This window comes from Canis aureus, chromosome 1 (assembly GCF_053574225.1).
Source record: "Canis aureus isolate CA01 chromosome 1, VMU_Caureus_v.1.0, whole genome shotgun sequence".
Lineage (NCBI taxonomy): Eukaryota > Metazoa > Chordata > Mammalia > Carnivora > Canidae > Canis > Canis aureus.
Window position 1 is genome coordinate 117,709,726 of NC_135611.1, and position 20,776 is coordinate 117,730,501.

At 40.6% G+C, this 20,776-nt stretch overlaps 2 protein-coding genes across 10 annotated transcripts in view; one reads left to right on the forward strand and one right to left on the reverse strand.

Annotated features, from left to right (window-relative positions):
- LOC144287296 (uncharacterized) overlaps positions 1–20,776 on the forward strand; it is an 83,152-nt gene that overhangs the window by 45,945 nt on the left and 16,431 nt on the right. For 5 of the 9 annotated variants that reach the window (XR_013355162.1, XR_013355174.1, XR_013355168.1 and 2 more), the window contains one exon: positions 9,729–10,443. The exons of the other annotated variants lie outside the window; for them this stretch is intronic. The gene's annotated coding sequence lies outside the window, so the exon portion shown is untranslated. Of the gene's footprint in view, positions 1–9,728; positions 10,444–20,776 lie in introns of those variants that run through there. 9 annotated transcript variants of the gene reach the window in all.
- On the reverse strand, positions 6,728–7,784 carry PMIS2 (PMIS2 transmembrane protein). Its single transcript, XM_077854775.1, has 2 exons — positions 7,368–7,784; positions 6,728–7,190 (listed from the first exon to the last, which is right to left on the reverse strand). Exons 1-2 carry the CDS (start codon positions 7,734–7,736, stop codon positions 7,062–7,064), a joined length of 498 nt encoding a protein of 165 aa, XP_077710901.1. The 5' UTR covers positions 7,737–7,784; the 3' UTR covers positions 6,728–7,061.

Below are 20,776 nucleotides of genomic sequence, written 5' to 3' on the forward strand. Positions count from 1 at the left end.
ACACTCAGAAGTAGGTTGCTGGATCATATGGTACTTTTATTTTTATTTTTTTTGTGGAACTCCATATTGTTTTCCTTAGTAGTTGTATGGATTTACATTCTCACCAACAGTGCACAAATTTCCTCTTTTCTCCTCATCCTCCACCACTTACCTTTTGTCTTTTTTTTTAGATTATTTATTTATTTATTTATTCATGAGAGACACAGAGAGGCAGAGACACAGGCAGAGGGAAAAGCAGGCTCCCTGCCGGGAGCCCGATAATGGACTCCATCCTGGGAATCTGGGATCACACCCTAAGCCAAAGGCAGATGCTCAACCACTGAGCCACCCTCTTTTGTCTTTTTGATGATAGCCATTCTAACAGGTGTGAGGCGATATCTCATTGTGGATTTGATATATTAAGTTCTTTTTTTTTTAATTTTTATTTATTTATGATAGTCACAGAGAGAGAGAGAGGCACAGAGACACAGGCAGAGGGAGAAGCAGGCTCCATGCACCGGGAGCCCGACGTGGGATTCGATTCCGGGTCTCCAGGATTGCGCCCTGGGCCAAAGGCAGGCGCCAAACCGCTGCGCCACCCAGGGATCCCATCTGACCTGCATTTCCCGATGATTATCCATATTGAGCATCTTTTCATATACCTGTTGACCATTTGCTTGTTGTCTTTGGAAAAGTCTCTATTTTTTTAAAGATTTTATTTATTCATGAGACACACACACACACACACACACACACACACACACACACAGAATGAGAGAGATGGGCAGAGACACAGACGCAGGCTCCATGCAGGGAGCCTGACATGGGACTCAATCCCAGGTCTCCAGGATCACACCCTGGGCTGAAGGCAGCACTAAACCGGGGCTGCCCTGGAAAAGTCTCTATTCAGTTCTTCTGCCCATTTTTCAAGTAGACTGTTTGTTGTTTCATTATTGAGTTGTATGAGTTCTTTTTAAGATTTTTTGTTTATTTAAATTCAATTTATCATCATATAGCATAACACTCAGTGCTCATCAAATCATGTGCCCTCCTTAATGCCTGTCACTCAGTTACCCCATCCTCCCCACCTCCCCTTCAGCAACCCTCAGTTTGTATCCGAGAGTTAAGAATCTCTTATGGTTTTTCTTCTTCTTCTCTAATTTTTCCCCATTCAGTTCCCCCTCCTTCCCTTATGGTCCCTTTCACTGTTTCTTATATTCTACATATGAATGAAACCATATGATAATTGTTTTTTTTCCAATTGACTTATTTCACTCAGTATAATATTCTCTAGTTCCATCTACGTTGATGTAAATGACAAGAATTCATCCTTTCTGATGGCTGAGTAATATTCCATTGTGTATATGTACCATATCTTTATTCATTCATTCATCTGTTGAAGGACATTTTGGGTCCTTTCACAGTTTGGCTATTGTGGACATTGCTGCTATGAAATCAGGATGCAGGGAGTTCTTTTTTTAAAGATTTTATTTATTTCAGAGAGAGAGCGCAAGCAGGGGAGGAAGGGAGAGACAGTTCCCCCCTAAGCAGGGAACCCAATGTAGGGCTCGTTTTCAGAACTCTGAGATCATGACCTGAGCTGATGGTAGACAATGAGGCACCCAGGCATCCCAAGTTATGTGAGTTCTTTATATATTTTTGATAGAACCCATTATCACATATATAGTTTGCAAATATTTTTTCCCTTTCCATAGATTGCCTTCGGATATTGTTGATCGTTTTTGTTTTGTTTTTGTTTGTTTGTTTGGGTGTTTTGCTGTGCATAAGTTTTTTAGATTGATATAGTCTAACATATTTATTTTACCTTTTGTTATTTGTGCTATCATTGTCATATCCAAAAATATCTTTGCCAGTACCAATGTCAAGGAGATTTTCTCTGTGTTTTCTTCTATGAGTTTTATGGTTTCAATTCTATATTGAAGTCTTTTTTAAAAAATAAAATTTTATTTATTTATTCATGAGAGACACAGAGAGAGGCAGAGACACAGGCAGAGGGAGAAGCAGGCTCCCTGCGAGGAGCCCGATGCAGGACTCGATCCTGAACTTCAGGATCATACCCTGAGCCAAAGGCAGATGCTCAACCACTGAGCCACCCAGGCATACTGCCATGTTGAAGTCTTTAATCCATTTTGAGTTAATTTTTGTTTGTGGTGCAAGATAAGGGCCCAATTTCATTCTTCTGTAGTTTTCCCAGTACTATTTATTGAAGGGACTATGCTTTCCCTATTGAGTATTCATGGCTCCTTTGTCAAATATTAGTTGATCACAAATGCTGGGGTTTATTTCTGGGCTCTCCATTCTGTTGTATTGGTGTATATGTCTATTTTTATCCCAGTTCCATACTACTTTGATTACTTTAGATTTTTGGTTTAGTTTGGAATCAGGAAGTGTGATACCTCCAGCTTTGTTCTTCTTTCTCAAGATTGCTCTGGCTATTTGGAGTCTTTTGTGATTCCACACAAATTTTAGGAGTGTTTTTTCTAGTTTTGTAAACTGCCACTGGAATTTTAAGATGGGGATGCCTGGGTGGCTCAGTGGTTGAGCCTCTGCCTTTGGCTCAGGGCATGATCCTGGATTCCCAGGATCAAGTCCTGCATCGGGCTCCTTGCATGAAGCCTGCTTCTCCTCCCTCTGCCTGTGTCTCTGCCTCCCTTTCTGTGTGTCTCTTATGAACAAATAAATAAAATCTTTTTTAAAAATATGAGTTTTGGAGGGACAAAACTTAGTCCATAGCAATGCTCAAATTCACAACCTATCAGAAAAATTCAACTTAAAGCAATAAGAAGCTATTACTTCTCACTCATCAAATTGACAGAAATTTATGGGATTGATGATATCATGTACCAACAAGAAAGCAAAGAATGATTCTTTCAAACATTGAGGCTGGGAGTGTGATTTGATGAAGCCTTTGCAGAAGTCATCATAGTGTTAGCCATCAAAGCATCCAAAGGTCTTTATGCTTCAACCCTGCAATCTTACTTCTTGGACTCTGTCCTGGAGATATACTTGCTCATATGAACGGAAAAGCATGCTCATGGATGTTCTTTGCGGAATTGTTTGTGGCAGCTGAAAGATAGGAATAATCTAAATATCCATCAACAGAAAGGTCCCGATAGTAAATTTGGGATAGAGATTTCTGATGTAGCCTACCAGGCAGTTATTTTAAAAATAGAGAGAAGAAAAAAAAAGAGAGAGAATGTTAGGGTAGGGGTCATCTTTTGTGGGGAAGTGATTGAAAGAGGACACAGGGGTCTTCTACTCTGTGCCTTGTTTCAGGAGCAGGTTACATAGGTGTGTATTTTGTGAAAGTTTGTGGAAGTTCATTGGTATATACATAAGAGTTCTACACTCTTATGCCAGTCAATAAATAATTTTTAAAAATTGGAGATCCAGTGTATTCTTGATTTAAGTTAGACTCAGATTCTCAAACTCTTCATTTAAATAAGAAATCTACTCTTAGTTGGAGTAAGAGGGTTATTGGGGAATATTTCTTGAGTGGGGGAAGTATTTTTCTCTTTTTAATCCCCCATTTATGGATTTCATGCTAGTAATCTTCCAATTTAACAAAGAAAATTCAAAAGTACATCTCGCTTTCTTTATTTTTAGAGATTTTATTTATTCACACAGAAAGAGGCAGAAACATAAGCAGAGAGAGAAGCAGGCTCCCTGCAGGGAGCCGATGCAGGACTCAATCCCAGGACCTGGGGATCATGACCTGAGCTAAAAGCAGATGCTCAACTACTGAGCCACCCAGGTGCCCCAAAAGTACGTCTTTCTTCCAGAACATAAAGACATCATTTTAAGTATTGTTACAAGGGTGATGCAGTAAATGGGTTATCAGAATTGAAGACTGTAAGAGGTTAAGAATCACAGTCATAGGATATGATAATGTCATATCTGAGTGTCGTAAAGTTTTTTAAGTTTTCAGAGGTCAGAAAGAAAATTTGCAAAACCAGTTCATGGTATGGAACATAATCTGCTCTCCTGCAGCTGTTTATTCTATTGATACTCTCCCTCTTGTCCTGCTCAGGATATCCTTATCCTCCCAGGAAACAAAAAGGCCCACAGGTTCATGCCAGGTGCTGGAGACCCATGAGCTATTGCTGAAGGAGGAAAGGCAGGTCTGAGAACATGGGAATGTACACTTTGGACCTAAAGAGGACAGAGGGAGATTATTCATAAGTGGAATACAGGGCATTCAGTGTTGATGATCTTCAGTATTAATAGGAAAAGATCACCAAGACCTAGTGGAGAGCAGAAAAAGAGCGTGATGTCAATGTGTGTGGACACGATGCACATGGAAATGCATAGAAAGGTAACTAGAAAGAGTTACAACAAAATATCAACAGCAATTACCTTTGAGAGGGGAAAGTGATACCTTGGCCAGCCATGAGGTGAGCTCTTCCATACTTTGCATTACTTGATTCTCTATGAGAATATATTTATGTGAACGTTGTGTAAATAAAAAATTCCAAGGAAATAAATAAACAGGTTTCAAGATCCAAGGGAAAAAGAGAATTGAAAAGTTACTCGGCTTATTTGACCAGGGGGAAATTCTGTCGAAAGCAGTGATAGAATTCTTCTGGAGAATTGGGAATAATTACTAAAGGGCCACTTAGATAACTGAGCAAATGAAACAAACAGTAGAGGAAGATGAGGACAAGCAGGAGAAGGGACAGGAGAGTCAGAATGCGAATGAGAAGAAGGTGGAGGAAGAGGAAGGAGAGGAAAAAGAAAAGGAAGAAAAATCTGAAGGATTTTTCGGCAGATGGGTTGCTTGGCTGCTGAGTTCAAGTATTAGTTCAGCAAGAGTATGTAATCAACATCATAGCCCAGTAATAGAACATACTTATACAGGCATAATGAAATGGAAACCTGTAAATTGAGTTCAGAATTGTGACCTCATTCACTGGGAAGTAGTGGGAGAGAGGAGTCAGTAAAGTTGTTAAATCTGCATGTTTCATTATAGTAATTCCACTGATGATGTTTCAAGATACAAGACTATAAATTTTGTTTTGTTTTGTATTCACAAGGTGGTAAAAACCATATGAATGCCTGAGAGTGGAATATAGGTTAGGGGGGAGTCAAAGAACTGAAATGGAGAAAAAATGGCTGGCTTTCTAAGTTTTGTAGCACAATGTGACCTTTTTGGACCTGGATGTTCATGTTGACATGGGCTATCCTGACTCCACATGGCTTTGCAGCTGAATGTGACAAGCCCAGCTTTCTGGGCTAGTCTGGGAGGGATAGAGATGACTGACCCTCTAGACCCACTAACAGCAGACAACTAAGCATAATACCCTCTCCAGATACATGCACAACATGAAGCATTGTCCCATAAACAGATGTAATCCACAAGAGATACCCAGGATCATGGAACAGAGAAACACAGCATCATGATAGCTAAGATTAAGGTTAACTCTGGACTAAGACCTTTGTTGTTTCCTTCACTCATTATTTTCCTATAAACCACCCAACAAGATGGGTCTGTCTGCTGGGTGTGAATTTCAAGGAACAACTCCAGATGTTTGAGAAATGTAACTCTATTTTCCTGCATCTTCACTGGTTTGACTGGATTGCATTATAGAGTAGATAAACCAGACACATGATGGCACAACACATATTTTCCACTGAACAATGAAATGCAGTTGGGGAAACAGCGATTGTTCCTAGAGTGGTTCAGAGACAAAGGTTGATGGGAGTTCTTCCTTTCTATGACATGTGGCCTTCAAATCATCATGTGTGTCAGCTAGGGAAGGAAGAGTATGGAAGAGAGTACCCATGGGGCATAATTTAAAGGCCAGGGTGGTTCATGGAGCACATCACTTCTGGTCACATTCCATAGAGCTAAAGACAGTCTCATAGCCACACAGGGGAACCTAGGACATGTGGCTAAGTCATGGCAGGAAGAAAAGATGAGCTTTGGTAGAGCTAGCAGTCTTTTCCACAGCTACTCAACCTCCTTTTTATTGATAATCCCCATTCTTCTTGACTATGGAAACTTAATTCTGCGAAGTCTAGCAGTTTTGGGTCTAAATTTGGGTTTGTTAATGAAGTTAAGGTACCAGTAGGAACCCCTGGGTGTTTTTTGTCCATGGTGTCAGCCTAAATTTCTGTTTTCCTTCATTCTGGCTCTTGTGGTACCCTGGCTTGCCTCTGATAGTCACTCCCACCCTGGCACTTGGCATTCCTATAGACCCCACCTCATTTTCACCAAGCTGAGATATAGGCTATCCTACTTGGCTGTCTAAGGCTATTTATTCCTAGACCTCCACACCATGCAGCATATTTTTTTGTGATCTTGGAACCTCTGTAGGACTTATTTGTGAAGAGGTCATACAAGTGGTCTCTGAGATCTTTGACACCTCACCCCTTCCTGAGACGTGGGCCTTAGGTACCTCCTTAGGGATATACTTACATCTAATTTCTCTTTCTTTACTTCCCCCATTCCATGAATAGGGGACCATTTACCTTTCAGGACTGGGAGAGAGGTGGTCTTCATCAGCTCTACCACCAAATCTATTGTTTATTTCTTGGAGTCTTTCCATTCTTCCCTTAACAGTTTGACTTTGGGATCTCAAAAGCTGGAGATTACTGTTTTACTAGAAAAAGTGAGATAGGAAACATGTAGCCCTAGCAAAACACAGACACTGACTCAGAAACAGACATACATATGCACACACATGAGAAGCTGGAACAACATCACTTCTTGGCCTTTTGGCTAAGATCAGGTGGAGAAGCTGGAACATTCCCTTTATTTTTATTGGTTTAAGTAAATATTTTTCTGAAAGAGCAACCCAGTATCAAGGAGCTAAGCACATCCAGGGCATGAAAATGAGGACCCCCACGGTGGATGAAGATGGCTCTGGAGGCCAAGAAGATGAAGTGGTATGATGTCCCTGGGCTAGTGGGTTGCTTGGATGTTGGGTTCCTTGGCTGATAGGTTTCTTGGCTAGAAGATGTCTTAGCTGTTGGTTTCTTGCATGGTAGCTGATTGGGCTGGTTAGTGTTTTGGTGGCTGGATGCTGTTTGGGGTGGACCCATGGACTACTTCCTGGCCTTCACATAAATAGGGCATAGACATAAATGATGGCTAAACCGATGAGTATGGAGAATACATCCAGCCAACCAGTTCGGCCTGAGTTGATGTAAGCATCTTCCCATTGGCTGTTCTTGTTGGCCTGCGTGGTCTGTAGGGATAGGAGCTTTAGATGTGGACTTCTGAGACTAGCTTTGTGACCCCTTGGGGAAGGGCTGGAGACCAATGGTCACTGAGGGGAAACCCCTACCCGTCCCTTCCCAGGACGGAAGCAGGCGCAAGCGGCTGGTAGAGGGCAGGATGGGCCCCGGCACAGGCATTGTTTTACCTTGTAACTGAAGAATACAGCTAGTAATCCCAGGGGAGGGAAAGTAATTACGGCCAGGATGGTCAAATATATGTAATTCGGGGCATAAAATGCCAGTTCTTCAGGTGTCTGTGTTATCTCTGGTGGCTTCTTAGAGTCCTCTGCAGCGGGTGGGGCCTCTGCCACAGGTGGGGCCCCTGCAGCGGGTGGGGCCTCTGCCACAGGTGGAGCCCCTGCAGCGGGTGGGGCCCCTGCAGCGGGTGGGGCCCCTGCGTCTGGAGCTTGTTTTGGGGTCATGATCTTTCCACCCAAAGACAGATCCCAAGTGTCTTGAAAACAGAGAACTAAACCCACTATACCTCCCCTTGTTCTAACCCAGGACTCTAGCATCCCAAGACTCCCAACAGTTAAAGGCCATTTCTTCACAATGGAGAAACCAGCACCTCAAGTTCTGATTGGCTGTCTGCATAAGAGGGCGTGGTCCCACGGTTCTCCTGTCTTCCAGGACTCTGAGCTTGAAGCCAGGTTCCATCCTCTATCAGGACATTGATTCCACCAGCCCTGATAGGGATTGGCTGGTAGCCAGTAAAATCTGATCCTGGCTCCTCCTTGCTTCACACCCCTATCTGCAGACCTCACAGGAAGGCAGTACCAGAGTGGCCTCTTGAAAATGGTGGGAGAGAGGAAATAGCCAAGTCCAGTAAAAAACAAAAACAAAAACAAAATCTGGGGATCCCTGGGTGGCTCAGCAGTTTGGCGCCTGCCTTCAGCCCAGGGCGTGATCCTGGAGTCCTGGGATCTGGTCCCACATCGGGTTTCTGCATGGAGCCTGCTTCTCCCTCTGCCTGTGTCTCTGCCTCTCTCTCTCTCTCTCATTCTCTCTCTCTGTCTCTCATGAATAAATAAATAAAATCTTAAAAAAAAAAAACAAAACTAAGAGATCTACAATCAGAAGGAAAGGAAAAGGAATAATGTCAACAATAGATTATAAAATATATTGAATTAGAAAAGAATTCTTTAGTCCATACTGACCGAAATAGAGAGAAGGTAAAAAAGAGGACGGTCTTTCTTAAAGTAGAATGCCATCTACTTTAAGTGTGGATAAAATGATGGAAATGGGAAATCACCATTGTGGTAAGCAGAATTCTAAGATGGTCCCAAGAGTACTGCTCCCTAGTGTACACACATCTTTTCCCTGTTATTCATTCAAGTACTAATCTATGTGCTACTGTAGAGGGATTTGGTACATGTAATTAAGCTCCCCTCTCAATTAACTCTAAGACAGGAAAAATATCTTCCCTGGGACAACCCTAATCCGGTGAGTTCTTAAAAGGGTCTAGGTCTTGCTGGCAAAAATGATTCAAGGCATAGGATGGAGGGCAGTCAAAGGAGATTCTCCATTGCTAGCTTAAAGATGGAGGAGGCCACATGGCAAGGAATGCAGGCAGCCCCTAGCTGAAGTGGATCCCAGCTAATATCCAGCAAGGAAATGGGGCCTATATTATATCTATAATATCAAGAATCTGAATTCTGTCGTAACCATATTTGTTCTGAAGAAGATCCTAGCTCCAAATGAGAACACAGCCTGGCCAACACCTTGATTTTACCTTTGTGAGATTCTGAGCATTGTAGAAACCTAGACATTCTAATCTATAGAACTGTGAGTTAATAACTAAGTTTGAGGGAATTTGTTATGCATCATTAGAAGACTAGCAGATATTTCAAAGACCATAGTAATTACTGACTCAAGGAAGAACTCAGTGGATGCTAATACCACTGGGTTTTAGCTGATAGTTCCCTTAGCTGGTTGTTTTAGGGGAGTAGAGGTTATGAGGAGCCAATTTGTAGAGACTTGTAAGTGGGTAGGAGATGACACAGGGAAGTCTACAAATATAGATTCCAATGTGAGTTGGAAGAGACACAACTGTATTTAAGCACAGGCACAGACCCAGAAGCACCAAGAACAGCAGTAATGGACACACTCTGAGAGTCAGGGAAGTCTTCAGGGAATGTGTTAGGAAAAGCAGTCTCATGTGCATAGACTTTCAACCTCCGCTTGCCACGTAAGAATGGGCCTTGGGCCTGGAACGCTTTCTCATCAAGAGATAAAAAGCCCACACAGCCTGTGCAGGGTTTATCACCTTGTATGGGAATATCTTTCCCTGTTTTAGGCTCATCATGTATTCTTTTGTTCTGCTTAAGTGCCTGTGCCCTCAGGCACAACCTCAGCTTTTAGTATTTCAGACTCTGTGAAGGAGACATAAAGGCCAATTGCACCCACTGCCCAGACATCCACTATTGAGCTGATCCTGTGCTATCTCTTCTTTATGTGAGTACAAGTGTCTCATCCAGTGCTTGACTGTGTTGTATTTTTCTTGGCAGCTCTGATCCCAAGATGCAGTGGGCAGAAGCATTTGGACCTCTGTTTCTGGTGATTGGCATTGTGATGGTCTTTGCTACCTCCACGTATTTGGAGTCCTTTCTTGTAGGGCTACAGGGCCCTCTCAGAGGCATGTAAGGAGAGGATATTTAGTATAGCAGGAATATCAATCAGAGTTCAGTCAGGACAACAGACACTATAGGTATTTCCAACAGAGTGGATTTAAAACAGGATTGACCACACAGGGACTGGAATCCTGTAAGAGCAAAAGGTAAAGGCTAAGGTAACTCCACTCCCACTCCTAGACCTGGGAGAACAAAACGATGAGGTGGTGTTACAGGACTTAGAGAAGGGGGAGCTGCATGGCTGATGCTCAGACCTCTGAAGAAAAGGTACAGCCCAATGAGTGGATAGTAGGACTACAAGAAGTGATGCCCTGCAGTTCTTCTGATCTCCAGGGTGAGGCACTGGTGGCAGGTGAGGATGCACAGGTTAGCCATTACTGCCGGCCAGGGGAGCATGACCAACTAATGCACTCCTGGGGCTGACTCTAAAACCTTAGTTCTGAAACCCTTTGGTTTCAGGACCCCTTTCACTCTTAAGTTTTTTGAGAACCCCCCAAAAGCTTTAGTTTATGTGAGTTGTAACTATTGGTATTTTCTATTTTGGAATTAAAGCTGAAAAGGTTCAATATTTGTTAATTTAAAGATAACAATAGGGATCCCTGGGTGGCGCAGCGGTTTAGTGCCTGTCTTTGGCCCAGGGCGTGATCCTGGAGACCCGGGATCGAATCCCACATCGGGCTCCCGGTGCATGGAGCCTGCTCCTCCCTCTGCCTGTGTCTCTGCTTCTCTCTCTCTCTCTCTCTCTCTCTCTCTGTGTGACTATCATAAATAAATAAATAAAAAATTAAAAAAAAAAAAAGATAACAATAAAAAACCTTCACGTGTTGTCATGAAAATATTTTTCCGAAACATTTGTGAGCAGAGTGGCACGTTTTACATTTTTGCAAATGTATTTAATATCTGGCTGAATAAAATATAATTGGATTCTCATATCCTGTGCATTCAGTCTGTTGCCATGTACCACACATCATGTAGCTCTTGCAAAACTCTGTATACTCGTGGGAAAATGAAAGTGAAAAAAGCAAATTAACATCTGTATAAGGAAAAACCCAGTATTTCCTTCTGTTTGCCTCCTTTACTACTTGCACAGAACACTCCACTTCTGACATTTCTGATCAGCAAATGTGTAGGGATTTTTCTGACAGCAAGCAATTATGGCAGTAGCTGGAGGTCCTACAGTTTAATTCTGACACTGTCTGGAAATAGTATAAGATCTCACAGGTTAAAGGCTCAGTTCCTGAAGACTAATTCTCTTCACATGCCAGCTGCAAGTGGTAGGTACCCAGGTTACCCACACTTTTGCCTGACTTGGCTACAAATTGGAGGTTCTTATGACCTCTTCCCCCTTAGGACCTCTACACATAAAATTATACAACATTCATGAAATATATTAAAGAAGACTTGAATGCAAGGAAGGATTAGACCATGTTCATGGATCGAAGACCATATTGTAAAGATGTCATCTCTCCTGATTGATCTATAGAACCTTTTTTTTGTTTGTTTTTTTGTGGACGTTGTTAAGCTAATTCTAAAATGTATATGGAAATACAAAGGCCTAAAAAGAGCTAAGGCTATCTTGAGGAAGAAAAACAAAGTTGGAATACTTACAGTAACAGATAACCAGTCTTACTAGAATTTTATAGTAATTAAGACATTGTGGTATTGGTGTAAGGACAGACATGTTGGCTAATGCAATAGAGTCTAGAAACAGACCCACATGTATGTGGTCATTTGTTTTATGGTAAAAGTGGCACTGCAGTTTAGTAAGTAGAGGATGTAATTTTCAATAAATGGTGCAGAGTAAATTTCATATCCATATGGAAATAATTTAATCTAGACCCAACCTGGTGCTATATACAAAAATAAATTCCAGAATCATCACAGACCCAAATGCTGAATGTAAAACAGTTGAACTTTTAGAAAATAGTGTTGAAGACAGTTTCATGGGTTTAGACAAAGCACAGATATCCTCTTTTTAAAAAGATTTTATTTATTTATTCATAAGAGACACAGAAAGAGAGGCAGAGATATAGGCAGAGGGAGAAGCAGGCTCCCTGCGGGGAGCCTGTTGCAGGACTCAATCCCAGGACCGCAGGATCACAACCTGAGGTGCATGTAGATGCTCAACCACTAAGCCACCCAGGTGCTTCAAGCACAGATATCCTAAATAGGACACAAAACTAGATATGAGGAAAAAGTTGATAAATTACATTAAAATTTATCAACTACATTAAATGAATAGCTTCTGTTCTTCTCAAAATGCTGTTAAGAGAGTAAAAAAGGAAAGTCAGGGAAGCCCAAGTGGCTCAGTGATTTAGAGCCGCCTTCAGTGCAGGGCGTGATCCTGGAGATGCAGGACTGAGTCCCACATCGGGCTCCCTGCATGGAGCCTGCTTCTCCTTCTGTCTGTGTCTCCGCCTCTCTGTCTCTCATGAATAAATAAATAAAATCTTAAAAAAAAGGGAAAGTCCGTGTCTTTGGCCCATTTCATGGTTGGATTGTTTGTTTCTTTGCTGTTGAGTTTAATAGAACATGAGAGACTCCTAACTCTGGGAAACGAACAAGGGGTGGTGGAAAGGGAGGTGGGCGGGGTGTGGGGGTGACTGGGTGACAGGCAGTGAGGGGTCATTTGATGGGATGAGCACTGGGTGTTATGCTATATGTTGGCAAATTGAACTCCAATTAAAAAATATGTAAAAAAAATTTAAAAAAAGGGAAAGTCACAGCATAGGAAAATAATCTCACAGAGGAAGACATAAACATGGCCAACAAGCACATGAGAAAATGCTCTGCATCACTTGCCATCAGGGAAATACAAACCAAAACCACAATGAGATACCACCTCACCCCAGTGAGAATAGGGAAAATTAACAAGGCAGGAAACCACAAATGTTGGAGAGGATGTGGAGAAAGGGGAACCATCTTGCACTGTCGGTGGGAATGTGAACTGGTGCAGCCACTCTGGAAAACTGTGTGAAGGTTCCTCAAAGAGTTAAAAATAGACCTGCCCTACGACCCAGCAATTTCACTGCTGGGGATTTACCCCAAAGATACAGATGCAGTGAAACACCGGGACACCTGCACCCCGATGTTTATAGCGGCAGAGTCCACAATAGCCAAACTGTGGAAGGAGCCTTGGTGTCCATCGAAAGATGAATGGATAAAGAAACTGTGGTCTATGTATACAATGGAATATTCCTCAGCCATTAGGAACAACAAATACCCACCATTTGCTTCGAGGTGGATGGACCTGGAGGGTATTATGCTGAGTGAAATAAGTCAATTGGAGAAGGACAAACATTATATGGTCTCATTCATTTGGGGAATATAAAAAATAGTGAAAGGGAATAAAGGGGAAAGGAGAAAAGATGAGTGGGAAATATCAGAAAGGGAGACAGAACATGAGAGACTCCTAACTCTGGGAAAGGAACAAGGGGTGGTGGGAATGAAGGTGGGTGGGATGTTGGGGGTGACTGGGTGACGGGCACTGAGGGGGGCACTTGATGGGATGAGCACTGAGTGTTATATGTTGGCAAATTGAATTCCAATTAAAAAATATGTAAAAAAAATAAAAAATTTTACAATAGAAATAAATGAACATTTCTCTGGTTTAAAAAAAAAAGGAAAGTCACAGCATAGGAAAATATGCTTGTGCTAATGGCAAATGATGTATACCTAAAAAACATGTAGAATATCTATACCTTAAAAACAAAAAGATATTTGGGCATCTCACTGGCTCAGTCAGTGGAGTGTGTGTCTTGATGTCAGGCTCCTGAGTTCAAGCCCCACATTGGGCATAGACCTTACTTTTTTTTTAAAAAAAAGATATTTAACAGTTAGACAAATAACCCAAGTTTTTGAATGAGCAAAGGATTTTGATAAACATTTCTCCAAAGAAGATGTACAAATGGCCAATAAGCACAGGAAAAGATGTTCAACATCGTCAGTCATTGGAGAAATGCAAATCAGAACCACAATGAGATGTCACTTCATAGTCACTAGGATGGCTATAATAATCCATTTTTAAAAAGGAAAATAACAAGTATAGGTAAGGATGTGGAGAAATTAGGTCCCGTATTCATTGCTGGTGGAAATGTGAAATGGTGCTAGTGCTTCTTTTAAAATGTAGGCCTTATTATCATTCAGGAATGGTGAGGCCAACAGATCAGGAGATGACTGCCATTGAAAAGATAGACCATTGGGGTGCCTGGGTGGCTCAGAGGTTGAGCGTATCAGGCTTCCCACAAGGAGCCTGCTTCTCCCTCTGCCTATGTCTCTGCCTCTCTCTGTGTCTCTCCTGAATAAATAAATAAAATATTTTTTAAAGAGAAAAGATAGATCATTACCCAGAATTCCTAAGAGGAGGGGGCATGTCACATCATGCAGGGCAACAGAAGTGCCAAGGTCAACCAGGAGACAGAGGAAGTGAGGGAAAAACATGGGCAAAAAGCTTTCTTGTGGTTTTGGCAGGAAAGACATGGTCAAGCAGGGTAAGCAAGCTAAAGACTGACTTGTTTGAATAATTTCAGTGGGATCTGGAGATAGAGGCTGTCTCTAGTCATCTGATGCCTGGCCCTGGGGTGTCGAGTGTAGAGATAATGGTCTGGAGTATTAAGAGCCCTGTGAGAGCCCACTAAAGGAGGTGGTTTGAGGTAGGCTCTGGATTGGTTGGTTTGCATATGAAAGGCCTGCTCCCAGTCATTTGCTGTCTCCAGGAATTAGCTAGCTCTAGGAGAAGTCTTTCCAGGGCCAGCAAGGCCCCCGGACATCGGACATCGGAGCATCAAAATAAAAAGATATGCTTAATATACTGCCCTGGAGAAGCAGCTTGGCAGTTCCTTAAAAAGTTAAACATAGAGTTATCAGATGAACAAGCACTTGCAGTCCTAGGTATATACTCAGGAGAAATGAAAACAAACATTCATGTCAGTATTATTCATAATAGCCAAAAAGTGAAAACAACCCAAATGTTTATGAACACATTAATGGATGAACAAAGTGTGGTATTATCCATATGGTGGAATATTACTCAACCATAAAAAAGGAATGAAGTACTGCTATAGAATGAACCTTGAAAACATGCTAAGTGAAAGAAGTGAGACATACAAGGCCGCATACTGCATGATTCCATTGACATGAAATATCCAGAACAGACAAATCCATAGAGACAGAAAGTAGATTTAACATTTGCTGGGGCAGTGGTGGGGGTAGGGGCAGAAATGGGAGTAACCACTTATAGATATGATGTTCCTTTTTGGGGTGATGAAAATGTTCTGGAATTAGACAGTGCTGATGGCTGCACAACCTTGTGAATAGACTAAAATCTACCAAATTATCTACTTCACAATGGTGAGTTTTATGGTATGTGAATTATATCAATACATACATACATACATAATCCCAAAAGGTAGACAACATACTTACAAAATGGGCAGAAGAGTAATAGCTGATAGACAATAGAAAATATAGGGGAGGGCAGCCCTGGTGGCTCAGTGGTTTAGTGCCTGCCTTCAGCCCAGGGTGTGATCCTGGAGACCCGGGATAGAGTCCCACATCAGGCTCCCTGCATGGAGCCTGCTTCTCCCTCTGCCTGTGTTTCTGCCTCTCTCTCTCTCTCTCTCTCTCTCTCTCTGTCTTAAATAAATAAATAAATAAATAAATAAATAAATAAATAAATAAAATTTTTAAAAAGAAAAAAAAATATAGGGGAGCCTGGCTGGCTCAGTTGGTAGAGCACATAACTCTTGATCTTGTGGTTGTAAGTTTGAGTCCCATGTTGGGTATAGTTTTAAATAAAATCTAAAAAAAAAAAAAAAAAAGAGAGAAAGAATGAACAGGGGCACCTGGGTGGCTCAATCGGTTAAGTGTCTACCTTCAGTTCAGGTCATGATCCTGGGATCCTGGAATCAAGCCCCACATTGGGCTCTCTGCTCAGCAGGAATCTGCTCTTCCCTCTCCCTCTACCCTTACCCTTGCTCATGCTCTCTCTCTCTCCTTCAAATAAATAAATAAAATCTTTTTTTAAAAAGGAATGAACTATTCATACATGCATCAACTTGGGTGAACCTCAGAGGTATTATGCTAAGTGAAAACAAGCCAGTCCGCAAAGCACTCCATAGCTGAGACCCAAAATGCCAGCAGGAGTTCTGCTGCCAGAGCAGCCTGTCCCCCCACAAATAGGGTGAGGGCTGTGTCGGTCTGCCACCCTGGGTGCCCTGGGTACTGCAACCCCACTATAGCAAGGGGTGCTCTGCAGGGATGCTAATAAAGGACAGCGAAGTGCTCAAAAACAAAACAAAAGAAGACAGTCTCAAAAGTTACATACTGTTTAAGTCCATGGATATAGCACTGTCATAAAGACAAAACTTAAGTGGCAGATCAGTAGTAGCCAGGGGGTAGGGTGTGTGTGTGTGTGTGTCTCACTATAAAGGAAGAGCATGAAGGAGATGTTTTGGGGTGATGAAACTGTTCTACCCCCTGATTGTGATGGCAGTTACACAAATCAGTGCAAGATCAGTGCAAGAAGTCACTGAGCTGTGCACTAATAAAAGTTTCACTGCATATTAATTTTAAAATGCAATAAAAACAATGTCATTACACACTCACTAGAGTGGCTAAAATTAGACTGGCAAAATCAAGTTCTAGCAATGATGTAGAGCAATTCTAAATTTTATTCACTGCTGGTGAAAATGTAAATGGAGATAATCACTGGAAAACTGTCAATGGACAGTTAATCAATTAATCAATGGAAAACTGTCAATATGTATTAACACTGAACATATAGGGACACCTGGGTAAGGCTCAGTGGTTGAGCATCTGCTTTTGGCTCAGGGCCCGATCCCAGGTCCAGCTATCAAGTCCCACATCAGGCTCCCTGCGGAGAGCCTGCTTCTCCCTCTAGTTATGTCTTCTCTATCTCTCATGAATAAATAAATAAAATCTTTAAGAAATTGAACACATATATACCACATGATTCAGTAATTCCCTTGTTACTTTACCAACTAATAACCCTTACTATAAAACTACAGTTGTAAGACAGTGGGGTAGGTATGTGTGCATGGCTAGGGAAGCTGATCAATGGGACAGACACATATATGTGTAATATGTAATATACATATAATATATATGTAATAGAATGTATACATAGGTGCACCAAAACCCATTTTTGGTGCAATATATTACATATATAATATAATATATATAATATAATTGTCCAATGCTTATACTGCATCATCCACAGTAGTTCCAAAGTGGAAACAACACAAATATCAACAATGTAAAGAATAGATAGATTATGATATGTAAGGAAATACTATACAGCAAAGAGGAGGAACAAACTTTTAAAGATACATTATAATTCCTTTTATATGAAAATCTGAAAGAGCCAAATCTATGATGATTGATGGGATAGGAACAGGACTTTTAAAATATTGGAAATTTCTGTTTCTGTGAGTGGTGGTTGCAAGAGTGTGTTACTAGTGAAAAGTCCTAACAGTATAGTTAGGTTCTGTGTACTTTTATGGATATATGTTACACTTCAACAAGGTATACCTAGAAACCAAAAATTGTGGGTAGAACTAAAGCCTTGTTTGGAGTTATACATACAGTTGTGAATGCATACATTAGAAAGGTAGGCTGAAAATCAAGAAGTAATTTTGGAAATAGTCTTTAAAATAGCCAATTGATGCAAAAAGTGGTAGAGAGGGAAAAAATCAAAGAAAATAATTGAAGAAATGGAATAGGAAATACATGTACAAAGAGATTCAAGAAAGCCAAACATTGGTTCTTAGAAACAGTTAACAGAATTGAAAACACCTTGGCAAGACTGATCTTAAAAATGAGAGAGGGTTTGGGGCACCTGGATGGCTTAGTTGATTAAACTTCCGAATCTTGGTTTCAGCTTGGGTCATGATCTTGTGGTGGTAAGATTGAGCCCTGTGTTGGGCTCAGCTTGGAGTCTACTTGGTGTTCTCTCTCTCCCTCTCCCTCTGACCCCTCTCCCCATTCACGCTTGCACTCTCTCTCTAAAATAAATAAATAAAACCTTTTTTAAAAATGAGAGAGGGTTCAAAAACCATTATCAGGAGCAGAAAAGAGAGTATCATTACAGATCCTTACAAAGCTTAAAATGATGATAATCATTTAATGTTATTAGCAATGTTATGCCAAGAAGTATAAAAATTTAGATAAAAGTGACCAATTCCTAGAAATTCACAATTTATCAAACAGGAAAAAAAATCTGAGTAGTTGTAGATCTGGTAAAGAAATTTATTACATAGTTTAAAATCTTCCCACACATACCACACTCTAAGAGTTTAGCTCTTTGTTTTTAAAAACCATTCTCCAACAACAGGGACCAGGGATCCTTGGAGAAATGGCTGACTCTAGAGTTAAGTCGGGGAAAATGCAAAATGAGCCTCAGGTATTTTGCAGCATCAGAAAGTAAGGAAGTGATTAAAAAGCAAAAGGATGGGGAAAAAAAAAAGCAAAAGGATGGGGACCTATGAAAGGGACACCAAGCCAACCTGGAAGAGTTCCCAAAGGCCAAAGCTGGATCGATGTGAAAAACAAAATAAATAATGTAATACTGGATTATAACCAAATTATGTAATAAATATCCATGAATCCACATTTATATAAGTATATAATGGAGTAAATAAATTAATGTTGGTGAAGAGACAAATCTCCTATTTGGAGAATTCCAAATAATTTCTGTTTAGCTATTTACCTCTCCAGGAGGTAGAGCTTAATATCTCCCTGACCTGTTTGTGTGTAGGCTGTGTATAGTGATTGCTTCCAAAGAATCAAATATGGAGAGGGAGAAATACAAAGTAACTTTACAGTGGCAAACACTACTGTGGCTGGGGGATCAAGGTTAATGTTATCCATGACAAGTCATGTGGATATCATGTACTCCCTCCTAAGATGTGATGAAAGAGCATTTCATGTCTGGATGACATAATCATAATAGCCCATAATCTCAGTCTGAGAAAAAATATTAGACAAGCACAAATTGAAGGACATTATCCTTAAATATCTAACCTCAGTAGTGAGGTTATTAAAAACAAGTGAGAAACCCTCACAGACCAGGGGAGGCCTAGCAGACATGACAGTTAAGTGCAAAACAGGGTATGATAATGAAGCAAATATATATAAGATATACGAATCATTATCTTCCCAAAACATGATTCTGCTAAATATGTATCCTGCTCATCTCATACTCTTAATTTAATATGCAAAAATGCTGCTTCAGTGCATATATATATAATAGCCTTTTAAAAGAATTGTACAAAAGAATATACACTTATGTCTATGCTAAAAACCACATTAAAAATATTTATGGATACCTAGTGACCATCAAGATCAAATAAAATCAAGGCACTGTACAAAAATTAAAAGTGTTTGTTAAAAGATATGAGATCACATGACAAAATACATTATGCTGAAATCAAGAGCATCTTGGTGCAAATAGATTACAAGTATTTATGCTATTTACTATATGGAAATATTTACTGAACAAGTAGAAAAGTTAGTAAGGCTCCATAATTTAAAAAACATGTCTGTATATAAAGATCTACACTTAATAAAAGGCTGAGCCCTTTGCTTATAATAAATGAAAGTTACTTTGAAAATATGTTGAACAGCAGTGGTGAGAGTGGACATCCCTGTCTTGTTCCTCATCTTAGGGGAAAGGCTCCCAGTGTTTCCCCATTGAGAATGATATTTGCTGTGGGCTTTTTGTAGATGGCTTTTAAGATGCTGAGGAATGTTCCCTCTATCCCTACACTCTGAAGAGTTTTGATCAGGAATGGATGCTGTATTTTGTCAAATGCTTTCTCTGCATCTGTTGAGAGGATCATATGGTTCTTGTTTTTTCTCTTGCTGATATAATCAATCACATTGATTGTTTTACGAGTGTTGAACCAGCCTTGCATCCTGGGGATAAATCCCACTTGGTCATGGTGAATAATCTTCTTAATGTATTGTTGGATCCTATTAGCTAGTATCCTGCTGAGAATTTTTGCATCCATGTTCATCAGGGAAATTGGTCTATAATTCTCCTTTTTGGTGGGGTCTTTGTCTGGTTTTGGAATTAAGGTGATGCTGGCCTCATAGAATGAGTTTGGAAGTATTCCATCTCTTTCTATCCTTCCGAACAGCTTTAGTAGAATAGGTACAGTTTCTTCTTTAAATGTTTGATAGAATTCCCCAGGGAAGCCATCTGGCCCTGGACTTTTGTGTCTTGGGAGGTTTTTGATGACTGCTTCAATTTCCTCCCTGGTTATTGACCTGTTCAGGTTTTCTATTTCTTCTTGTTCCAGTTTTGGTAGTTTGTGGTTTTCCAGAAATGCGTCCATTTCTTCTAGTCCTAGCCTCAGCAATCAGACAACAAAAAGAAATAAAAGGCATTCAAATCGGCAAAGAAGAAGTCAAACTTTCCATCTTCACAGACAACATGATACTCTACATAGAAAGCCCAAAAGAAAAAAAAAAAAAAAGAAAGAAAGCCCAAAAGACTCCACCCCAAGATTGCTCATATAGCAATTTGGCAGCGTGGCAGGATACAAAATCAATGCCCAGAAGTCAGTGGCATTTCTATACACTAACAATGAGACTGAAGAAAGAGAAATTAAGGAGTCAATCCCATTTACAATTGCACCCAAAAGCATAAGATACCTAGGAATAAACCTAACCAAAGAGGGAAAGGATCTATACCCTAAAGGATCTAGAACCTAACACTTCTGAAAGTAATTGAGGAAGACACAAAGAGATGGAAAAATATTCCATGCTCACGGATTGGAAGAATTAATATTGTGAAAATGTCAATGTTACCCAGGACAATTTACACATTTAATGCAATCCCTATCAAAATACCATGGACTTTCTTCAGAGAGTTGGAACAAATCATCTTAAAATTCGTGTGG